Here is a 24118-nt window from a genome sequence, read left to right on the forward strand (position 1 = left end):
CCAAGTGTGATTTATCGTAGAATTACCCGAGTTGTTCGTTCTTATGCGAAACAATATATATCTCAGGCATACGGCCTTCGTGATATATTCTTACGCATAAGAACTCGAAACACGGGTTATTCTATGATAAACTACGATTTGGAACTTATTATTTCTTAAATAAAAATAAGCATGTGAAATAATAAATACATGTGTCAAGTATTAAACAATAAAATGACAGCAGTCTGTAACACAGTGTCCTTCTAGGTAGCCGAACGGTTGTAGACCTCGGTTCCGAGACGCTAGCTGTTTGATTAAAATGTCGTAAATTCATTTATTTAATTTTTCATTTTCTATTTACTTATACTCGATGATTTTGTTTTTGATCCATTACTCTTCACCAACTAAAACGTGGGAAAATATATGTAATGTATCATGATATTGGCTTGTCAACGGTATCTAATAGAGAGACTATTGTCTGTCTTAAGCGGATGATTTGTCCTGACAAATAACTTGTTATAGAGCAGAAAGAAACTCAACGCGCGAGTAACTGTACGAACTTCACAAAAATGCAATTTTCGTCGTGCTCACACTCTTTACGCAAGAAATCCGAATGTTAATCTAAGGCTGAATTTACATGCAAAAATGACATACTTTATTATGCGGATATTATACCCGTATATTATATATACGGTTATAGTCGTATTGTGAAATGTAAAGATCGATATAAACAAAATACTAGTACTAATAAGCTTTGATAATGTGGCAGTTGAGTCCAATAAGTCTAGGGATGTTCAAAGATAATCCGTCATAGATCCATTTTAAAAGTAAATATTGGATTTACCTCTATTGGAAAATAACAGTGTCGATTGTATTGAGGTCAGCTGCCACATTATCAAAGTTTATTAGTATATTGACATTCATGTATTGAGGTCAGAAAATAGTGCAGTACTGTAATTGAACAGAAGTTGTGGTAGTTGTTGATAGTTTTTGATAAAAGGGAAGTTTATGCTTTCAACTGGAGTTTATAACCGTTCATGTAGGTATATTTATTTATTTCAGTTTCACAAAATGACGTCAATTGAAAACTGATACAGATATCTGACCTAATTTTTTTTTTGTATACTGTCGGGAAGAATTTAAAATTATGAGGAATTAACTATTTAAATAGATTAAAAAATGTGAGTTATCAATTGCACTTCTAAAAGAGTATTGTTAATGTGGATCCTATAAAATTAGTAAAATGGCAATAATTGTGCTGTACTTTTATAATAGCATAATATCTACCATTATCGGTGATAATATTTGTTTCAGACCAGCGGCAAAACTTTAATGATTCTATATTGATTTTGACAATTAATTTGTAAACGACTCTACTAGCTGTAGATTAAGCTAACTGTAATCTAACACAACTGTAGATAATAGTCTCGCATCGTAGTTATGACAGGCCGACCATTTCATTCGATCAATATATTTGCTGTTCCATTATAATAAATAAAGTGAACTTTTCAACCTGTCTTACCTGTAATAAGAGAAACTGTTGATAGTCACTTTTGTCAGAAAGCCTATAAACAAATCGATTGTTGCGGAGGATCCAAACATACCTGTTTGTACAATCAATACATACCCGTATTTCAAAACAGTTAATATATCGGGTTTATATAAGGCGATTAAATTACATTGTTCACGGTTTAAAGTCATTTGTACGTATAAAATTAAAAGTATTTGGCAAAAAACAGATAAATAGCATAATAGAAATAGTATACTTAAAAAAGATAACAACATTTTGATTTTTGGAGGATTTAGGTCACATAATTAAAACAAAGAACGAGATACATTAGGTGAGATTGATGATATGTATGTTCTCGTTTCGTATTTAATCGTATCTTATCATATTGTTTACGTGTTTTCGTATTTTTATATTTTAGCCTGTCGTATTATTTCTCATTGTATCGTACTCTACAATTTGGTTTAGCATTCTACCTGGTATAAGCAAATGAGTGCCGTTCGAAAAAAATAACATGTCAAAATTGGCAACCAAAGTTGCAAAGGGATCTGAAACGCATTTCTTTTGTCTGTAAATATAAAAATTGAGTTAACTGTCGAAATAAATTATCATAAAAGCTATCGATATATATCGGAAAGCAAACTACAACTGATTTAACATGGGTCGTTATATCTACAGTGTAATACCCCAGTCACACATACGGCGCGGATAGCTACGTCTAGCCACGGATAGAAACGTAGTAATCCGTATAGATCCGTACCTGAGCCGTACCTTAAAGTAGTAACCCGTATCAATCCGTACCGAACCGTACGGCTCAGGTACGGATCGGTACGAATTACTACGTTTCTAGACCTAACTAAACTAAAGGAACCAGCGTGGGAGCCATCTGGTCTAGTCGCGTAATGGCTGCCAGGTATTTGAACACTAATTTTTCACTTGGCATGGCAACAGAGATCTAAATTGAGGCTAGTTTTTGTTTAAATTTCATTGTGGATGTATTGTTGACATTTTGGCAGGAAAAATGGGAGAGCAGGTTGTATTTGGTGAAGTCAAGCTCCATTTTAGTATGAGTAGTACTTTCAGGTCACAGCAGTGTGATTTTGATGTCAGTTTACAGTAAGTAAATGTGACCAGAGAAATCTTTCTTAGAAGATACATGACCCCTACTTTTCTCTTCATTTTATATCAGTTTTATCATAACTCTTTAAAATGAGGTAAGGATTTGTTCTCTGAAATGGGTCTAGCTATGTTTGGTAGCTCTTTGAAAAAGGTCAGTTTTATATAGAATATATAGGGGAAACTATTTAGGCTATTGTGACCTATAAGAAATGTGGGCAAAAATGAGATTTGTCCAGATATTGATATAAATGAACTAGTTTGGTCAGATTTTGGTAAAAAATGAGCATTTCATTGAAATTTTGCTGCAAAAATATGGTTAAAAACCCAAAAAATCACATTTTCACTGTCTTGGGGGTATTTTTTTTAAAAAAATGCAAATTTGCTCTCTAAATTATGCCCATCTATACCTTTCAGAGGGGACATTTGGTATATTTCAAAGTGTTAATGTGTAATTTGCTTGCAAATTATGGTGAAAGTTTATGAAATAGGGCAAAAACCAGCTCTGGCTACAAGAACTGGTTAAAAATTATGTCGCGACATCAGTTTTGAAGGAAAATTGGCGCAGGGACACGCGTTACTGAAAATGCCATAAAACCTGGAAAACTGATTTAATCAAGCTGAAACTTGATATTTTTCATGCAGATGTGTTACTGGTACTATACAAATGAAATGAGACTGTTACAGAAAAACAGTTTTTCTTATAGGCCTAACTAAACTAAAGGAACCAGCGTGGGAGCCATCTGGTCTAGTCGCGTAATGGCTGCCAGGTATTTGAACACTAATTTTTCACTTGGCATGGCAACAGAGATCTAAATTGAGGCTAGTTTTTGTTTAAATTTCATTGTGGATGTATTGTTGACATTTTGGCAGGAAAAATGGGACAGCAGGTTGTATTTGGTGAAGTCAAGCTCCATTTTAGTATGAGTAGTACTTTCAGGTCACAGCAGTGTGATTTTGATGTCAGTTTACAGTAAGTAAATGTGACCAGAGAAATCTTTCTTAGAAGATACATGACCCCTACTTTTCTCTTCATTTTATATCAGTTTTATCATAACTCTTTAAAATGAGGTAAGGATTTGTTCTCTGAAATGGGTCTAGCTATGTTTGGTAGCTCTTTGAAAAAGGTCAGTTTTATATAGAATATATAGGGGAAACTATTTAGGCTATTGTGACCTATATCCGTAGCTAAACGTAGCTATCCGCGCCGTATGTGTGACTGTGGTATAAATAACGATAGCCTGACTTTTATTTCGAGTTTTTAGTACTCATGGAAAGGAATCATTTTCTTGTTGTGGCAAGCTACTGTAAACTAAACTTGAATTAAGGGTTAGAAAGTTATTTTTTTTGTGTTTAGATGAGTATATACCGTATTGGCATTGCTGTTCAATTCATTCAAGAATCCCTAGCGCAGTTCATAGATTTCAAAGAGGTCTCTATATGTTGTTTATACAAAGTATGCACGGCTTAACGAATATACATAACACTTATTATCCAAATACACAGAACTAGTATTCAAACAACATTACAGTGCAAGTACTTTGTGTATTTTACTAACATTCTGTGTGGAAGAAATAAATGAGCTGCGCCATGAGAAAACCAAGATAGTGGGTTTGCGACCAGCATGGATCCAGACCAGCCTGCGCATCTGCGCAGTCTGGCCAGAATCCATACTGTTTGCTGTCAAAGCCTATTGATAATAGACAAACTGTCAGCGAACAGTATGGATTCTGGCCAGTCTGCTAGGATGCGCAGGCTGGTCTGGAAACATGCTGGTTGCAAACCCACTATGTTGGTTTTCTCATGGTGCGGCTCAAATAATAACTTACACCAATAAAATGTTATTAAGTTGTAATCGCGTATTCAGTGAATATTCGTACATGGATATTTTTTTCAGACAATCGACTAAAACATGGGGAAAGGGGATGGAGAAAACCCGCCACAGAAGTAAGTTAAGTTAAATGACTTTGTCTATCTTTTGAGGAACGAAAATTGCTTTTGAAATAACATATTTGTAATATAAGGTTTTTAGTTTGGAATGGGTGCATTTAAATTATATTTTTAGCTAGACTGATAGTTGTGATTGTAAACTTTGAGTCTTTGGATATTTATGTGATAAAACAGTAGTATTTACTAGAAGACTAGTGTATATCTAAAAATGTTGTTTTATCTCAATATAATTTGTATTGTTGGACGTGTTTTACATTTTCTATTCAGGAGACTTAAAGTGTAAGTTTTTTTCAGGTTCGTAAGCGACCAGTTTTTCTGTCAGCTCTGTATATTTGTCTTTATGGGGGTCAGTATTACACTGTCAAGCCTAAGTGCAGGGATGGATAATGGAGGCAGTTTTCCCTTCCCTTACTTCATATCAGGCTTTTTGTTAGGAATTGTGGTAAGTATCTTTTTTGCGCTAGTCTAGTCTCTTAAAGTCAAACTGTATTACAGACTAAATGCGTATGGCGATGATTTAATGGAAATATAAAGTTAATATAAATATGCTATACTCATTAAACAGGAGCTATTTTGTCACATTGAAAATGTAATACAAGTGTAGGATCACATCTATTATGTCTAGAAAAAAATGCATTGAACGGTGCAAATCTGGCGGGAACGTTCTGGACTTTTCTTCTTAATGCTGAATATTTCTTATTTTGATCACTTGATCATTACATTTGATTATATGACCACTTAAAATGATATAAAATCATGAGTACCTCAAGGTTGCTGTCGGAGAATACACTATCAGTAAATTACAATTGGATTACAATTTGAAAATAATCATGGCAGAATTTATGTGTCTAGTATTGTCAGTTTAAATTTATTCGATTTTAAAATTATTTTGAAACCTCACTTCATGATAATTTCAGTTTTGAAAGGTAGGTATATACTTGCTTACGTGATGAATATAGACTATAAAATCTGAATATGTGCCCAATAGCCCTGTCTAATTATATATTTACATGCACATGTCTATACACTACACAGGAACATTTATGTAACATATATTATAAGCAACACTGCATTCTAACAAAGAGAAAAAAATTTGGACATTAGATTGATGCCACTATCTTTCATGTAGTCACAATTTTTATGATGATCAGTGAATATAAAAATGTTGTAGAAAGTTAAATACAGCCCGACAGTATTCTTGAAAAGGTAAAGCCCTACAGTGTGCTTGAAAAGGTAAAGCCCAACAGTGTGCTTGAAAAAGTAAAGCCCTACAGTGTGCTTGAAAAGGTAAAGCCCTACAGTGTGCTTGAAAAAAATATCATTAATCATTTTACAGTCTGATGTTTATATTGAATTACTAATATCTTACAGCTTCTTGTCAACCTCGCATCTAGATGGTATGTCGTGAGAATTGTACAAAAGAAAGGATTGACAAGAAAGAATATACTGGATGCGTTGAATAATACAACATGTGGTGTAGGTATTATAATCTTCGTATACAGTACTGTTAAATTAGCATGATATTTCGACGTTATTTTGGATTGTAAAAGTCTGATAATGAATGTCAAATCAATAAAAATGTAACTGAAACTCAACGCATTATTTAATCATAATTATAATCCTTTATAATTTAAGGTTTATTTTATCATATTCTTATCAGTTTGTACATTTCTTGATTTATATATCAATCATTTGACTGGATTACAGACAAACATTTAGATTCGTTACTTTATCAGAGTATCATGTTAAAGGACCACGACGGAAATAAGAAGACTTTATGCTCTCTTTTTGTGTTATCCTTGGTATTGGTTATATGTCATCTACAATAGCATTTTAATGTTCACATTTATTATGTTGACATTAATTTTGTATTTGTTGTATGATATATTGTCTATTTTACCACAATAAATTCTATCTTTCTATCCTGCCCGAAAGTGCTCGGATCCACATTTTTAAATAATTCCAAACAACGCTGTTGTTCTTTAATTTTTTTCTATACCATAAATGGACCTTTCTGTACAAAATATCTGAAATAAAATAGTGATATGACTTTCATAAAATGTCAAGGTTTTCAGTTTTGATAATATACAATTTCACACAGGCGAAAAACTTGTAATCAGTCATATTTCCTTTGTTATTATTGCAAACATGTTTTAGAGAAGAATTTAGTTAGTTTATACTTATGGGGCTAAATTGTTGTCATACATGTTCTAAATTTACTATGAACAAATGTGATGTTAATGCGTATGAATCAATACGTTTGAAGTATAATACTTTTATTAACCAGAATAATATTTTTGATGAACGTCTGTTTATATTGTGATATCTAAATTGTAGACACATATCTGGCCATGGTCCTGCCGGGTGGGAATGTTGTGGTGTATTTCTGGTTCAATAGTTACAGGAATAGGCGGAGTAAACTGCAGAATAGATGAGAACAAGGAGAATAATTCAGCAACAAACGACACAGAAGTTAAAAATACCTGTTATTATAATATTGAAGGAGAAAATGCCGAACTGTACAAAGGCTTAGCTATAGGATTAGTCGTCATGCATGCGCTTTCATTTGCATACCTGATGCTTAGCCACTGTCCCGCAGATAGTGTGATTGACCAAATAAAAGAAGACCCACGAGGAAATACAGTGAAGCCGGCCAATAATCGTCCGGCAGCAGCTCCTGCAGCAGGCTGCTGCTACTTCTACAAACAATGCACAGGCTTCTAATACCGCAAGAGCAAGCACTGAAATGGAAATGGAAACTAAGATAAAAAAACTTGAAGCTAGAGTAAAAGAGCTTGAGAAAAGAGAAACAGAAATGAGAGGGTTAAGTGTACTACCTCCACCGCCCACATACAACGAGTTGATGAACTCCCAAGGTGAAAAGAGCTCTGGAGCCTTTCCAGATACTAGCTTTCCTTGAAAGCCTTATGAAATCGGAAGAAAGTAAACATAATTAACTGCTGATAGAAGTAGTACGTATGAAACTTTCAAGGTTACTGTTAAACGTATAACAACAAACAGCAACATGTGTTTTCAACTGAAGGATCATTTCTCTCGAGCAATGTGTCGTGTTCTGTGATCTTTGCAAACTTAAAATGTCTATATTTGTTTGATGTCATGTAACAGCTTTCAGCCATTGCGTATTCGAAGGACGCATCGCTTAAATATCATCTTGATTTACGTCTTATTCCTTAAAATTTTGTTTCCGTTTGCGTAATATTAGTGGGCGAAAAATAATTGTGCTGCAATGTAGAGACCGTACCATAGCTCTTCGCATACTTTGATTTTTCAAACTAAAGTGATTTTTACAAGTGCACCGGTTACGATAAAAATGTAAACAACGGACTCTGTCTATGAAACTTTGAAATGAATGAATGACAGTCGATCTCAGTCATAATACTGATTGACAGTGAATGCTAATGACTCCATGTGTTGCAGAAAGGTATTTAGTTTGTAACTGTAATTTCCCATCAATTGAAATCCTCTCAAAACTGGTAAACTAATTACTTATATTTGGACAAATCTCATCGTCTTTGCCGTTCGGCAGCTGCAAAAAGGGCAAATATAAAAGATTCAGTGTAAGTAATATTTCACTGGTACTGCCAGTTAGTAAGTTCATACTCTGAATAACACGTCAGAGAAATTTGGGCAGATTTGACCAATTATGACGTTGGCAGCATTAGATTATATTTTTTCTTTACACAAAAATTGCCGTTAGGTAACAAAGCGAATACGGCGATAATCCGGAGTTCACCGATTATTGTTCCAGTTCACGCAATGTAATCCAGCAATTAAACTGCATAGCTATTAGCTACTGCTGTTATAGGGAAGTGGTAGAGTGTCTGCCTTAGGGGTGAGAGGTCCTGGGTTCGAGTCCCAGTTAGAGCTTAACTCTATTTAGATTCTGCTAAAGCATAGTTTTGCTGTTAATAAACTGTTCCAGATGTTCTAAATTTTTAGCACACAGTATCATGGATCAGTATTTAGCAATCCAGATCAAAGTTGAATGTTAAATCAAATGCACCCAATTAGAAAATATTGACTATATTATGTCCCTTTGATGTTTATGCTCTCGTTGTTCAAGAAGAGTTACATTTCCTTGATCACAAAATTTTCGTTATCATGAAAATAATAAATGCTCATAACTCAGCACTTCTGGTTAAAATATTGTCTATATTTCTGTTTTTGAGAAATATATGGACATTTCTCTTCATTTCAAAGCTTTTTAACTTCAAACCTATGATTTGAAAAACTTAGGTACTATCTCTATGCAATGTGCTTCACGGTTAGATCGTTTTAAACTGCAACTTTACGTTGCCTAATTAGTCATTTGTTAATTTTATACTTACGTTACCAAAACTGCAAATATAGCTGTTCGACAATCATGGATAAAAAAATGCTATTTTGAAATCTCAACTTCCTCGATAATTCGATTAAGCGTCTTCTTTACTAATGAGATAATAAATCGTGGCTTTGAATGATATAATCTCTGTACATAACACCACTATTGAAATAATTTGGCAGCGCGTGTTTATATTTAGTATTGATACAGATATCCAGATGTACAATTGATAGACATGCAGGTTTGTTAATAGTTATAATTGTAGTATTGTCAACACTGCTAAGACAAATTATGATTCTGTAAAAGCTATGTTCGAAGAAATAAAGGCGCTTCATATTGCTCAATCTTTCCATTATTGTGATTTTGCACTGCATATTTATTACAATATTTCATTCGAATATTTTTGTGTTACTTCTGGGTTAAATGAGCTGTATACAAAAAAATGTAAGTCAGAATTATGCTTCTGTTCCTGAATTGTATAAGAAGTGGCTCATATATTACTTTTATTAAAGTGTAAATATCCGTATGTCATATTCTTATATTTACAAAAGACGGCTAAACGGCATGATGTGCTTTGCAATATTTATTTACACCACGTTATCATTGTACCGGTCTTTGTCAACCTCTAAAGAGTTTCTACAACATACAACAAAATAAATTGTTCCGAAATTCATTTAAATAGCAAAATAAATGGAGATCTTTCTTTGTATTCAATTTAACGTAACACCGACATAGCTGTAGATCATATGGCGGCTTTACAGTTTTTGATGGTAGACGAAGACCCCGAGAATTATTTCAAGCAGGATCGGGCACCTGGGTAGATTCACTGCCATTCCTTAAGCCAGCTTATTCATTCTCAGTGAGGTTTTTAACCCACAGCGGCGAGAGGCAAGTGAAAAGTCACTAACCTTAACCACTTGAACTCGAGGTCCGAAAAGCGCACATGAAGTGTCATAACAACAGCTTATGGTGTTGTCATAGTTACTTTATCATATAGCAGTAAGTGAAATAGACAAGAGTTATGTTACGTACGCTCCTTTTTATGTTATGTTTTGTTTTGTATTGTTGTAAGAGTTAGAATGATTGAAGTAAAATTGTTTTTGATGGGTAACCATGTACCAAAATATAAAAATACTTTAATACATTTGAAACATACCAGTAAATTTTGTCTTTGAAGATTTTCACACTAGAAAAATAAAGACAAATGTCTTTAAAGGGCGACAAAGACTTTTGCAATATTTGTTTCTGTACACAATTATTTATACAAATAATCATGTATAACTACTAGATAGATAAAGCTTGTTAGTGATGACATCATTTCAACAAAAAATATAATTGACTATATGTATGGCATTTTGTAATACTTGTTGAACAATAAATCTGTTACTTATTTAAATATTTATGTTTATGTCTTATGTTTACATATCCCTCTTGTAATCCCGCAAATTTAAAGATAAACCATATTTTCTGTCTCATGTATGAAACTTTATTTTCATAAGTTTAACAATTCTGTTAACAAAACAAAGTCAGTACAATTTAATGATTGTCCATCGCAATTCAGCAGCCTCTGTACAAATATGGTAAAATGTGTGTAAAAATCGCTTCTGTTGGGAATGTACATTAGTCATTATTTTACAGCTATGAAGAATAATGACATGATGGGTTATTATTCTTACAGATTCTGTTGAATTCCAAAATGTCTTAATGGAGTAAAACAGCTTAATTAAATTAAATTGAATTCAGCACCGGTCAGTTTTTGAAGTTCATTTAAATATTCATCATAACTCTTCCATTTGATGCGAGACCCTTTATAAATATATGTTATAAAAACCGAATTGATTTTCTGCAAAACAAAAAGAATAATGTCTAATTATATTGCAATATGCTCCAATACCATAATACTGCTCCTTATTCTATCGAAATGAACTTTCTACAGGGAATACCAAAACCACAGCCTCACTTAATCGCAACACACAGCATGCGGGCCGCGAGTACAACACGAACAAATAAAGGAACACATTGGGGCATCACCGTGGCAAAAATGCCACTGCGGATGGGGGCGCTTAAGCCGGTTTCTTATACGTACCTAACATGACTCTTCACACCACCATGTTCTAATTCACGGGACGGTGTAAATAAAACTAATCCCGTCTGGTCACGGGATCCCTTACACACGCAACAGAATTGTAGATTCAGAGAGAATGCCGTCAATTTTTATATATTGTTATCAAGATCTCTAAAGGTATCGATAGAGACTGAAATTTCAAAATATCGTTTCAGAAAAACTGTGTTTAAGTTTCATTATTTAGATAGGTTGCCTCCCGCTAAATATGGATTGAAAATATATTTCCATACTAGCCCCCGCAGAATATTTACCTCCATTTTAATAAATTTAAGGCCAATACTACTAAAAATAGGGAGACGGGCGACCCGAACAGTAGTATCAATTCTAGTTGAGCTTGTTGCTGTACAGATATATAATTATGTTCCGTTATATAAACAAGTACGTTTAATGTCTATATGCACACTTGCTAAATATCAGAATCAGAAAGCTTACAATTTGTATATTTAATTCCCATTAAAATAAAAAGAAACTGGTATTACAAGCATATTAATTATCTGAGCCCGACGGTTAGCTCAACAGGAAGAGGGCAAATCTACGGATCACGGTTCTTAAGTTTGATTCCCACGTGAGACGTATGTTCTTCCTGACGATTTGATAAAAAACGTTTTGTCAAAAGTTATTTAGTCCTTCACCTCTAATTCATGTGGAAAAGTTGCAGTTATTGATTTATAAAGATGTATTTAATTTTTTACTTTTCAACTGCTATGAAGGAAAGAAATTATGTTAGTCAAATGTATATACTACTTTTTCAAAAATTAAAAGTTGCCATTGACAATATATAGATACACTTCTGTGTTATATTATCTAATCATGTAATGTTTTCTGGAACATTGTGCGCTTTACTGTTTTTGTTTTATAAATTTAATCTACTTTTAGATAGCTTTTGTCCTGTCATAATTTTTAATGTAATTGATAAATTTAAAGACACTGTCGATTTTGTACAAGTACAAAAAATTAACGGTTTCAATATTGATCCAAACAAGAGAAAATGTCACATAGCAAATGTAATGCAAAGATATAAACAGATTTTTTTGCGACTGATACCTGGCTCGAACCGCCACAAGGATTGCTATAGAATGATCAGTTTCCTTGTACCCATTCATTGCGCCAATAACAAAATTCTTACGGTTGCTGAAAAGAAAACATCGTCATAATATTCAAAATGCTATTGGATACTTTTAACTCTCGTACTTTCTAAACAAAAAAGGATTTAATAAAACGGGTAAAAATACCTTTTTATAATTTATTCTGTATGAATAATTTAATGTTTCGACCCGTCTTGAAGACTGTATTCATACGCGCTTTTGTTATTTAACCGATTGCACTTAATAGTTGCTGAAGATAAAAGGTTTATTATCTCTACAAAGCTTGAATAATCATACCCGCATTACAAAATAGTTATTTTATCGAACATAACGACACTGGCTTACTTTATTTGTATGTATAGTAATACTAATAGCGATACATGACGTAGATACAAAGACAATTTATTAGCAGGGAGCATATTTTGAGACAGTAGATAACAGAAATTCATAGCGACGTTGTTTCGCTTTTCAAAGACTTGGGACACATTACTAGAAAAGGAAACGAGATAGTTTGTCTTATCGTATGTTTATCCAGTCGTATTTGAGCCGCGCCATGAGAAAACCAACATAGTGGGTTTGCGACCAGCATGGATCCAGACCAGCCTGCGCATCCGCATCGGGTTTAGCGTTGTTTTTCAACAGTTATGTAACGGCGAGCAGTTATTCTAATGTTAACGTAACCAGTGTACTTGAATTCTGTACCGGTATTAATCTGTTGTTCGCAAGTAACTTCCAACTTCTTCACATGAATCAGAGTTGGAGAACGAAATTTCCTGTGACACAATGCCTTTTATGAAATCGACTCAGACAACATACGCCTTGTCTGAGTATCGACTCAGGAACTGGTTATCTGTAGATCTGCGCTAATCACACTGAGCAAAGCGGGCAAGCGTGATCGGTAGAATGACGGTGTAGGTAAACAACATAATTACATCACTGTCTTACTCCATTAAGGCATACAAGACTCATACCTTTAAACACATGAACTATCCAAAAATTAGATTACAAGTACTTTTCATGATAAAATTGGGATTACTATTTTTTATTGCCATCAAACACTTTACGTGCTTGTATCAAAAAATATTTTTGTGACATTTACAACAAACTAAGCAGCATAATCTTGAACTGGAGTAATACCAAAGGCTGTACACCTAAAGATGATCCATCACTTTACACATAAAGGGAGTTTAAAATGTGCGTTCCTATATGAGATGTATAGCAGTGTGGAAAACACATGCATTATTTTTCAACTATGTAAAATAGCTCACGGAGATGCCCACTGTATTCGGTTGTGTTTATTTTTAATTGCAAGCGGTGAATCTGTGATATTTTCATAACAAAAAGTTTGTCTAAATGTGTGAAAAAAAATCAATTAATATACTGCAAGAAATATTGCAGATATATTTGTAGATGATTCTGATATAAGCAGTTTCATTATATAATACATGTAAATTGATAAAGATTACTGATTGCAGCCGATATAATTTACCCACTGATGCATTTATGATGTACAAGTACATAGTGGTTTTAGTAACAATACCATAGTTTCATAACCTATGACTGCTGTCCACTTCAGTGATGGAGGAAGACTTAATGTGGCTCACCAGGTATTATTTCAGACAAAGGCACGAGCGGGCAACGGTATAGAGTCATGAACTTACCGTTAAAGTGTTCGCGATTGCTTTCGCTTTCGTACACCTTAAGCTAGGTTACAATCTCACATGAGTTTTAAGAAAGAGATTCGGAGTCAACAACCTTAACCGTTCGGCTTCAGAATCCCTTGATATCAGGTAGAAAGTGATATTTTCTGTTGTTAAAAGTAACAAATTATTTAGTTGTCATTTTTATAAAGGTAAATATAACTTTATCAAAAATAATGTTATATACAATTAAATTCCTCATTATAAAATATGACAAGTCACATATGTTACGCTTTTGCAGATTTTGGAAGAAGTTTCCATTCAGATTACTCCAATTTGTAGCTTTATATTCTACAGATGTTTAAGTATATAATTCATATTCTAACTTATGCTGAAAATTAGCTTGAAATTGTACAGAAAGGTAAAGTTTGAAAAATCAACTACACGAACATATTGGCCTCACAAAAGGGACATTTCTAGTTGAATAAAAAGGTTGTTATGTTTCATTTATCCATTGACAAGTGCATCAACAAACACATTTTTCACGAAGCAACACAAAAAGTGGAGACTTATTGCGAAAGCTTAAGTACAACTGTAACTGTGATAAATTAATAAACAATATGCGGCACTTCTACCTGAGATCTAAGCCGTATTGAAAAATGTACAAAATCGATAAGTACGTGTACAAAATGTATAAACATACCAATATTAGGTCAAAAAGTAGTGTAACCGTTACGGTTTATAAAGTAAAATAATTGTATCAGCGAACTATATACGTTTAGTGACAGTTTATATCGTTTCGTGTAAGTTTAAATGATATAATTCCTTTTTAAAACTATGAATGAATTTAAAACAAAAAATGGATATATGAATCAAGTTATAGTTTAAAAGTAGTATTTTTGTATATACCATCGGCAAGGAAAGTAAGTTTATTAAATCAAAAACGACAAAGAAATTGATATTACCAGTCATGTAAGGTAACAGATATGTGCAAAAGGGTTTTAAATGTGTGTCTCAAACGTTTATAATGTTTTGCAGGTAATGTACATGCCTTGAAATTGGTTAAGTTGACAATTATTTTTATAACTGTTGTACTTTTCGGACACAAGTGGAATATTCAAAACAGGTCAAAATGTTTACGTTATACTTCATTTTTATAAATATTATAAAAATTTCGATCAGTATTGTGATTGTATCGTCACCTTCTGTTAGCGAATCGATTGTATTTACTATTGTTGCTGAGGATACAATGTTTACTGTCTATACAAATATTTTACAATCAATACATACCCGTATTGCGAAACAACTTTATATCGGATATCTTCTGCATAAAGCGAGCACAGCAGAACGGCAATTTGTATACAAAATATATCTTGGCTTATATTATAAATTACACGCTTCAATAGGGATTATGTTTGAAACAGAATATTACACAAATTTAGAGGGCCATTTACGCTTTTGAGGGATTAGGGGTACATCACTTTTAACGTAACGAGATACACTTGGTGAGATTTACTATATAATTTTCTTCTTGTCCTATTTTATTTTCATGTATTATTCAACATTTTACCCCCAACTTATTTTGGCTATTTAGAGTACTTATAAATCAAAAGACCAACAATTAGACTTCGTTAGCATCGCTAGAATAAAAGTACAATATACCTTGATCAATCGAGGCAACATTTTTATCAGTCATATTTTGTTGTCTTTTACCATGTTTACGTTTTCAAATTTTCTGTTTATTTTGCTTTTATTGCTTTTATTGAAATTCCGAATTTCACTGCAATTATTTTGTCATTGGTGTTAAGTGCATACACTCATAATAACCGTAGTAAAAAGGTTAATTCATAAAACCTGTATAATAAAGCATGCCGGCTTTGCAAATACCATATATTGTCCAAAGTCTTTTCTGAGCGCTAATGAGCATTTAAATAACTTTTTAACACCAGTTTCATTTTAACTTTACTAAATCAGTAAGAATAGCGCAAACAGTTTTACGACGTTGGTTAAACGCTACATAACAACATGGCATTGTTTTGTACATGACTTACACCTGCAGATATTCAAACTTTTACCAGAAAAAAATGCATGATTACAAGTACTCTTGATGAAAAATATTGAACATGCATTTTATGTTTATAAACCATGCATAAACAATAAATGATAATTTTGCATATTAGTGATTTTACACAGTAATGTAGCTGCTTATAAATCGAGAGAATATTAATACACTGATACATCTTTTAGGAAAAAGACCACAAATATGGGGAAAGGAAATGGAGATCATCCTCCATCGAAGTAAGTTAAGTCAAAAAGAATTACCTTATCGAATAGAAGGTTAATTAAGAACTACACAGTTCAAATAATTTTGTTTTGTTGTACATGCTTCAATGTACATAAAAAGTTCATTATTATTCTTCGCTTTAGCATATGTTAAATAAATTAAATTAATCTATGTGGAAACTTCTGTGACATGTACGTTAAAACAGAAGAATGGATAAAAGCATGTCTACATATTAAGACCTGATATATTAATACGAGTACTTAAATCATCTTCAAAGATGTTTGTTTGGTCCTCAACATGACATTATTTGTATTGCTGTAATAATTTGTATTCCTTGTTTTCTTCTTGGACATTTTTGTTGTTTTTTTCAGGTTCATTAACGATCAATGGTTCTTTCAGCTCTTTATTCTAGTCTTTTTGGTATGCAGTGTTACATGTTCGAGCCTAAGTATTGGTATGGATGACGGAGGCAGTTTCCCTTACCCATACTCCTTTACCGGCTTTGTTTTAGCGCCTATTGTAAGTACCATAGAGTTCAAACAATTCTTAAATGTTCGGAACACCATATATGCGTTTTTTTTGTACGGGGGATTTTTTTTTAAATCTACAAAACTACTTGTTGCATTGGGAGTTCTGATTTGTAAAGAAATAAGCTTTTTCAGTGGCATTACCTTCTTTAAATATGCTCATATTGTTTTGGTTCACTATACCGTTGTAATATTGCTTTTTGGACTATTTTTGACAGACAATTTTGCTTTTAGCGCACATCCATACTGTGATATCTTAGTAGAAACATTACCTTTATGTCTTAAAAGAACTCCAATGTCTTGCAGGCAGATATTAAGAGTTTGCTTCTTTATGTTTGACATTCTGACATTTCTCACGTAATAGCTGATCTGTACAAGCAATATTTGATCATTCAACATAACATTTAATCTTATCAATAAACTGATATCGGCATGAAGGACCACATGTAATATAAAAACAAAACAAGTAAGTTCTTATTCTGCAGTTCTTTCCACTTAGAAGTTTCATTTGTCGTGGTGACAAGAAAGAAAAAGAAAGGGAGGACTTCTGATACTTCTGGGAGTTCTGATTTGTAAAGAAATAAGCTTTCAGTGGCATTACCTTCTTTAAAGATGCTCTATTGTTTTGGTTTATATATATATATAATAATATATATATTGTTTTCATTATTGTTTTCATTTAACTGTCTTCATGGGAGTTCTGATCCCTTCTACAAATCAGAACTCTCTCTTCTAACGCTAAGAAAATGTATCAAAGATTAGAATAATATCTTACCATTTATCTTTTCAAACTTTTAGTTTATATCAAATAGTTGATATCTTACAGCTTCTGGTCAACTTCATATCCAGATCGTACGTCATGACAGTTGTGCACAGGAAAGGGTTGAGCAAAAAGAATTTACTGGAAATATTGAAAAATACAGTATTTGGTGTAAGTATTAAAAGTTTCGTATGCATTACTGTCACAGCCTTTTGACATATTAAATATATTTCAAGTAGAACTTTACGTTACGAATATCAAATAAGTACACATACGACTAAAACCTGCAAAAATGCACCAAAGTAATGATAGAGAAAAACAACAGATTCTTCTGATCACTTAATCTATTTTAAATGAAATCTTCTTCATCATTTTATTTATTTATATATTTTTGTTATATATATAATAATATATATATTGTTTTCATTATTGTTTTCATTTTACTGTCTTACAGAGATAGTATATTGCTTCACAACTAAAATTGCTTTTTTTTCAAGAAAAGCTTACATAACAAGCGCTTCTGATTTTTTCTTACCATATTTTGCAAAACCACCACATTTGGTAAAAAATATTGAGATACCAATGTGTGTTTATTATCGATATTTCACATATTTTTACGTATTTGATAAAATTCGCTAGTTTTCCTACAAATTAGATACTCTGTTTTCATTTAAGAAGATATGTTTTCGTAAACTTATATATTTTTCGCATGAACTAAATCAGTACACTCGTCTTAGCACTGCGTGTGTTTTAAGAAGAAAAGAAGCATAATTACACAATATTTGAGTAGCCTTAAGAGTTATCTCCTACGTCTATATATACATGTAGAATAAAATACACATTCAGACATGCGCAAAACAAGTATTTTGACACATCTTTCTATATCCTGTAGCGCATTATATGTTTCAGGGAAGATCTTAATCAGCTAATACTTTTGAATGTAATCCCTTGTCATACATTTATTATGATAATTTATGACGTTAATGCTTATGAAATAAATGCGTTTGAAATCAAATCCTTATAGATTAATTTCTTAAACCTTTGACTGAAATTTTAAATGTCTTTGATACAGTGTTAACTGATGTTAATGTTGTGATATTCTAATTGTAGCAACATATCTGGCCCTGGTCCTGCAAGGTGGGAATGTTGTGGTGTATTCCTGGTTCAATACTTTCAGGAATAGGTGGAGTAAACTGCGGAATAGATGAGAACCCTGACAACAATTCCTCAACAACAGATGCTCCCAAAGTAAGGAATACCTGTTACTATGAAATTGAAGGAGAACATAGCGAATTGTACAGAGGCTTAGCTATTGGACTAGTTATCGTGCACGTGCTTTCGTTTGTGAATCTGTTGTTTAGCAATTGTCCCATGCACTCTGTACAAGAACAAATAAAAGAAGACCCACGAGGAAATACTGTGTCACGAGCTAATAACCGTCCTGCTGTGGCTTATACTGCGGCGGTCTCAACGACTTCCGCTGCGGCTTCTGATACAAACAACAGACAGGCTTCAGCTTCTGGCGGATCAAGTAATGATATGAAAATGAAAACAACAATGCAAAAACTTGAAGCTAGAGTAAGAGAACTTGAGAGTAGAGAAAGACAAATGCAAGTTGTAAGTGTGCTGCCTCCGCCGCCAACCTACAACGATTCAATGCACCCTGATAACTGCACCGCAGCCCATCCTGACAATACTTTCGCTTGACGTCCAAATGCTAAGATCAAATACGAACACATTCTGAATTGATAGAAAAGGAGGAATTCTATCTCAATCCTGAACATAGGTATTGTAATTAACAGAAAAAATGAGTTTTCGTCATACATGTGGTTTCTCTCTCTGATATTTGTACTTCGTTTCATCATGTAATGTGATTGTTGTAAACATGTCCAGTCAGAAATATATTTGGAAATCGCATAGAATAATTTTAAGCAAAGCGTGCGCCTGGATATTGGTATTATATCTGGAAGACACAAATTCAAACTGTTTTTAGATCTGTGCCAAACAAAATCGGTGTTTCGGTTAAGTATGCCAGTAATGACTCTAACCGTCATACAATTTCAGTCTTATTTCAGTGGAATTTCGTGTGACTTTCAAGAGGGATACCCAGTGCAGTAATTATGATGTTCTACCAACTTTCATTCTATGGTGTAATATCTTTGTAGTTTCAGCCGTTTCCCTTTGCATTCCAACTTTAGATCGCACATACACCGATGTATCAATATATATTTCAATCATGAGGTAAATCCGCTATATTTATCTGCAATTTACATATGGTTTTCATTACCTCTATCCATAAATTATGTAAGATTTGTTGAAACATTTTTCAATTAATGAATCCGCGCAGTCTGTTAGCGAACAGCATGGATCCTGACCAGACTGCGCGGATGCGCAGGCTGGTCTGGATCCATGCTGTTCGCAAACCCACTATGTTGATTTTCTCATGGCGCGGCTCATATATATTCTACAAAGGAATCAATGGTTAGATCATTTTAAGCTGCTTCGTTACATTTACTCATTTGTTTTTGTTTATTTATACATCTATTATTTGAAATGCAAAAGCTGCAAGACAAACATGACTGTACGTAATTACGGAAGGTCGGTGGTTCTACCTAGGTGCCCGCTCGTGATGAAATAATGCACGGAGGCGCACCTGGGGTTTTTCATCCACCATCAAAGCTGGAAAATTGCCATATGACCTATAATTGTGACGGTGCGAAAATAAAAAGAATAAATAATAAAAATAAAATATGTAATTCTCAGATTTGATGATATTGAATTAACGTCTGATTGACTAGTTAGTGTATCGAAAATCCTGCTCTCGGCATACATTATGTATTTCATTTGGCAGCAATTTTATCAAATCTATATACTCAGAAATTAAGTGTACATCCATGACACAATACTAGTGTAAGATGTTCTCCTTTGAAAGTTATTGTTGCTAACTTGGGAATATACATGCATAAAAAAAAGAATCCGATTCCGATTCATGATTCCGTTTGAATAAAATAAGACATCAATAAAATTTGGCATTGAAATCCAGATGAATTTCAGTGATGTTTTCCGGTATTTGACATACGAGATTACGATTCAAGATTCGAGGTATCTTATAAGGCAAAAAGATTCAATATATTCCCCGACGAATATTGGGTAGTACATCTTAATTGGGTTCTTCGTGCCCTAGTGGTTAATGTTGTTTACTTCGAATCACTTGTTCTCAGGAATGTGGGCTCCTATCCTTGAGCTGCAGAATCAAGGGTGTTGAGGTTTTGAAGCTGTATGGCCTATTGTGTGGATGTGACGTTAGACCTTACAGAAAATGAAACAACAACAGCAAAAATTAATACTTTGTAATATGGTGGCTACTGAACAGAGTTTCAGAAAAACATGAATTTCATGAGAAACTATCAGTTCATGTATTCTGAAAAATGCTGACAGTTGTAATATTTAAGTGATATTTAATAGTGTTGATGGCGTTCTTCGGTATGTGTTTGACGCCTTTGTAAACTTACTGTCGAACATTAGCACTCTCAAGGTCAATTAGTAAACAATGTACATTTAAACATAAGTAGTTACCAGATGTTTGAGGATCTGTAATGACCGAATAAGGCCATTGTTGTTATAATGCATACCATTGTATGTGAATATGAAATCAAATCTGGAAAGTAGATCCCTCGGAAGCACCGAAAACAAGGCAAACAGTGAAAATTGCAGACTCGGTTTGATTGTGTCTTTTCATGAGCAGTAATGGAAAATGCAACACTGCCCACGACCCCTAGCACCGGCTTAAGCAGTATTCAATCTTCAAATGTAAATGAGTTGAAATCAGTGATCCAGAGGGTCAGAAAATATAACAACACTGAGATGAAGTCGGGGCGACTATTTACGGCCGCCACACAGCACTTAACACCCGCTGTTGTGAAGTAAATAAAATCTGGAAAGTAGATCCCTCGGAAGCACCGAAAACAAGGCAAACAGTGAAAATTGCAGACTCGGTTTGATTGAGTCTGTTCATGAGCAGTAATGGAAAATGCAACACTGCCCACGCCCCCTAACACCGGCTATATTTCACTTCCGTGATACATATCCATGTATTATAAACAGAAGTTTGAAGTTCAGGATGATCAGAATGAAAACAGCAAAATCATTTTCTCTGAAGAACTGCATTAAGATGTTAAAATCTAAAAAACAGCAAAATCATTTTGTCTGAAGAACTGCGTTAAGATGTAAAAATCTAAAAACAGCAATATCATTTTGTCTGAAGAATTGCATTAAGATGTAAAAATCTAAAAACAGCAAAATCATTTTGTCTAAACTGCATTAGGATGTTGAAATCTAAAAGCATACGCGCAATGAACAACTAAACTATTTTCCTTTTGAATCATTTTCTTCAATTGCTGTTAATTTCAATATAGGGTAAAATGTATAATTTTCATCTTAATATTTTAAATAGCTAACGAGAGTGAATGTTTCCTTGCGTTCATTTTATATAATGATTATCATCTAATTCCTATAGATATCATAGAAGAGTGCATGCATCACTCTTCAACTTATTTCAAGTAAAATAGCAAATGTACTTCTAAAGCTATATCATAACCGCTGAGCCGTTTTTACTTTTTATTCAGCGAGTAAATGCAAGTAAAAGTAGGAGTAATAACTAATAAGTTTTAAGATATCATTGCAAATATGTACAGTAATGAATCAAAGCTATAGAATCAAACTTATTAACGGGAATAAAATTAAAGGTGTTTTTTCCACGAAATACCCACATATATTTACAGGTTTTTCTGAAATTTACTACTGCGGCTACTTTTGCAATGTTTGTTTATGACTAAAAGTGTTTAGAGTTCAATGTGGTTAATCAGACCTTTGCAAAGTTATGGATTTGTGCGAAACTTTGACAACTGATCTTTCCATATGTTTATGTTCACTAAATGCTTGATACAAATTAGATTTTCACTAGTGGTATTTTTGAAAGCTGATTTTCCTATCCTTATTGCCTAGCTAAGATAAAATATTTTTTGCAAAAGTATTAAGTTTAGAAACATACTTTGGTCGAGAAATGATATAGATATTAGAACAATTGTATTATATTTGACAAAGATTTGCATTGACAATCAATATTTGATTTATATATATATTCATTAGAATTGCAAATTTGTGAAGATTTTTTTTACCTCCCTTTCTCTATTTTTGGCCAAGATAGATTGGAAAGTAATTAATTCAGAGGCTAGATCTGTTTTAAAAGAATGCATTTTGGTTAAGGTTGTTGAAATGATTCAATATCTAAAATGCAACTGTAAAACTGGGAAAAAAACTAAAATCAAGAGTATGCTTTTTATCTTTTTAAAAAACTTTAATATTAAAGTATGTGTTTGGTATTTGGGGAGGAAGTAGGGGAATGAGTAATTACCAGGTTACATTGAAATGATAAAAACGTACATTTTAACTAGTAATTTAACACAGAGTAATTTTTTTTTCTTTGAATGAATGAAACTTAACTCTTAGTAATTGGTCGTTTTCATTTCTTTAAATGAATAAAATAAATCAAACAATGAAAATATGTCATAAAATGTTTTGCTTAAATGTGATATACCACATTAAAATATCCTATTTATGATGCTCTGATATTGTTCTTGTACATTTTGTTGAAAAATAAAACGTAATTGTTCTCGTTATTTGCTTGTCAAACGTTTATATTTCCCTACTACTCCTTCATTCACTTCATAGGTATTCCCTTTCTCAGTCAGGCGAAAGTTAATATAGTGATTATAGTTAATAATTCAGCAATTGGCATACGATTTTGCAGGAATATAACAAAAGACAATGAGTATAAAGATGGTACTTATGCACATGTTGTAATTGTCAATCGTTTTACATCCAACAGCTCTACCGAGCTTCTTAATTGAAGCATGTATTCTTCGTAAACTGTGAAAAATTATTTAAGAAGCATAGCACGCCACAAAACAACACATGAACAGACTCGACCTGATGGAGTCTGTTCATGAGAGGTAATCAGATGTGCAACACCCCTCGCGCTCGCTTTAACTGGCTTAAGTGAAATTGTATAATAGTAAGGTAGCAGGGTACACTTTGAATTTTGGCCCCCGTCAATATTTGTTATAAATAGAACTTCTTGATTTTGGATGTCTGTAAATTAAGGTGAGAGATAATGATTATTAATTCTTTAGAAAATTTAAACAGCCGATACATATAAAATTCTGATGTCAGTTGGAAAACTAACTGCTGGTAGCTTTGTATGATCAATGAGACACCTTTTCGCGGAAAAATTCAAATCACGGAAGGGTTCTGTGCTTGTTGATTGATACTCAGGAACATTTTCGCTATTTTGTGAAAAAACGAGTTGGATGGGCCCCCATTCCGTTTATATCCTGACGTTCAGTAAGGACTATTAAATTGAGAAATGCAATAAAAATGGGCATTGTTCTTGCAGCGAGATCATTGCAGGCTGTTCAAAAAGTGCAAAATTGATGATTTTGGCATGCTATTTTTCATGGATGGTGTAAACCTTTCGTTTTGATAGCTTTCTTTATCATTGTATGAGAATCCTGATCTTGCCAATAATTAAAAGCACAAAACATGCGCGCAATTTATAAAATGGCCACCCTGATTCTGCTCATAAGGGAATCCGCTTTGTCTGCTTATCCAGAAATTAATTAATACTTTGCTACATATATATTGTTATTTTACTTGCATTTTAAATATGCCTTATTTTTGTTGGTGTTTCAAATTTCAATAGCAAGTCATGGATCGTTGTAATAAGTTCAGAGTTGCTTTTATGA

At 33.2% G+C, this 24118-nt stretch overlaps 1 protein-coding gene across 5 annotated transcripts; it reads left to right on the forward strand.

Moving 5' to 3' along the window:
• The first annotated feature begins 699 nt into the window (after nucleotides 1-699).
• On the forward strand, nucleotides 700-23122 carry LOC123541530 (uncharacterized). 5 transcript variants are annotated; one of them, XM_053544468.1, is made up of 6 exons: nucleotides 700-806; nucleotides 889-1018; nucleotides 15992-16042; nucleotides 16400-16547; nucleotides 17382-17486; nucleotides 18426-23122. In XM_053544468.1, coding segments are annotated over exons 2-6 (903 nt in total). In that variant the 5' UTR covers nucleotides 700-806; nucleotides 889-1016; the 3' UTR covers nucleotides 19023-23122. The 5 variants fall into 5 exon arrangements, with proteins under 5 accessions (XP_053400443.1, XP_045183024.2, XP_045183031.2 ...); XM_045327089.2 differs by lacking the exons at nucleotides 15992-16042; nucleotides 16400-16547; nucleotides 17382-17486; nucleotides 18426-23122 and adding exons at nucleotides 4500-4549; nucleotides 4847-4994; nucleotides 5924-6028; nucleotides 6890-7798 and having other exon boundaries at nucleotides 710-1018; XM_045327096.2 differs by lacking the exons at nucleotides 700-806; nucleotides 889-1018; nucleotides 15992-16042; ... (1 more) ...; nucleotides 17382-17486; nucleotides 18426-23122 and adding exons at nucleotides 1508-1820; nucleotides 4500-4549; nucleotides 4847-4994; nucleotides 5924-6028; nucleotides 6890-7798.
• Nucleotides 23123-24118: the final 996 nt, after the last annotated feature.

This window comes from Mercenaria mercenaria, chromosome 1 (genome assembly GCF_021730395.1).
Source record: "Mercenaria mercenaria strain notata chromosome 1, MADL_Memer_1, whole genome shotgun sequence".
NCBI classification, from domain to species: domain Eukaryota; kingdom Metazoa; phylum Mollusca; class Bivalvia; order Venerida; family Veneridae; genus Mercenaria; species Mercenaria mercenaria.

Coding starts and splice junctions, on each gene's coding strand:
- LOC123541530 (XM_053544468.1), top strand. Junction 16,548..17,381: donor GCTTTGTTTTAGCGCCTATT/GTAAGTACCATA, acceptor GATATCTTACAG/CTTCTGGTCAACTTCATATC. Junction 17,487..18,425: donor TGAAAAATACAGTATTTGGT/GTAAGTATTAAA, acceptor TTCTAATTGTAG/CAACATATCTGGCCCTGGTC.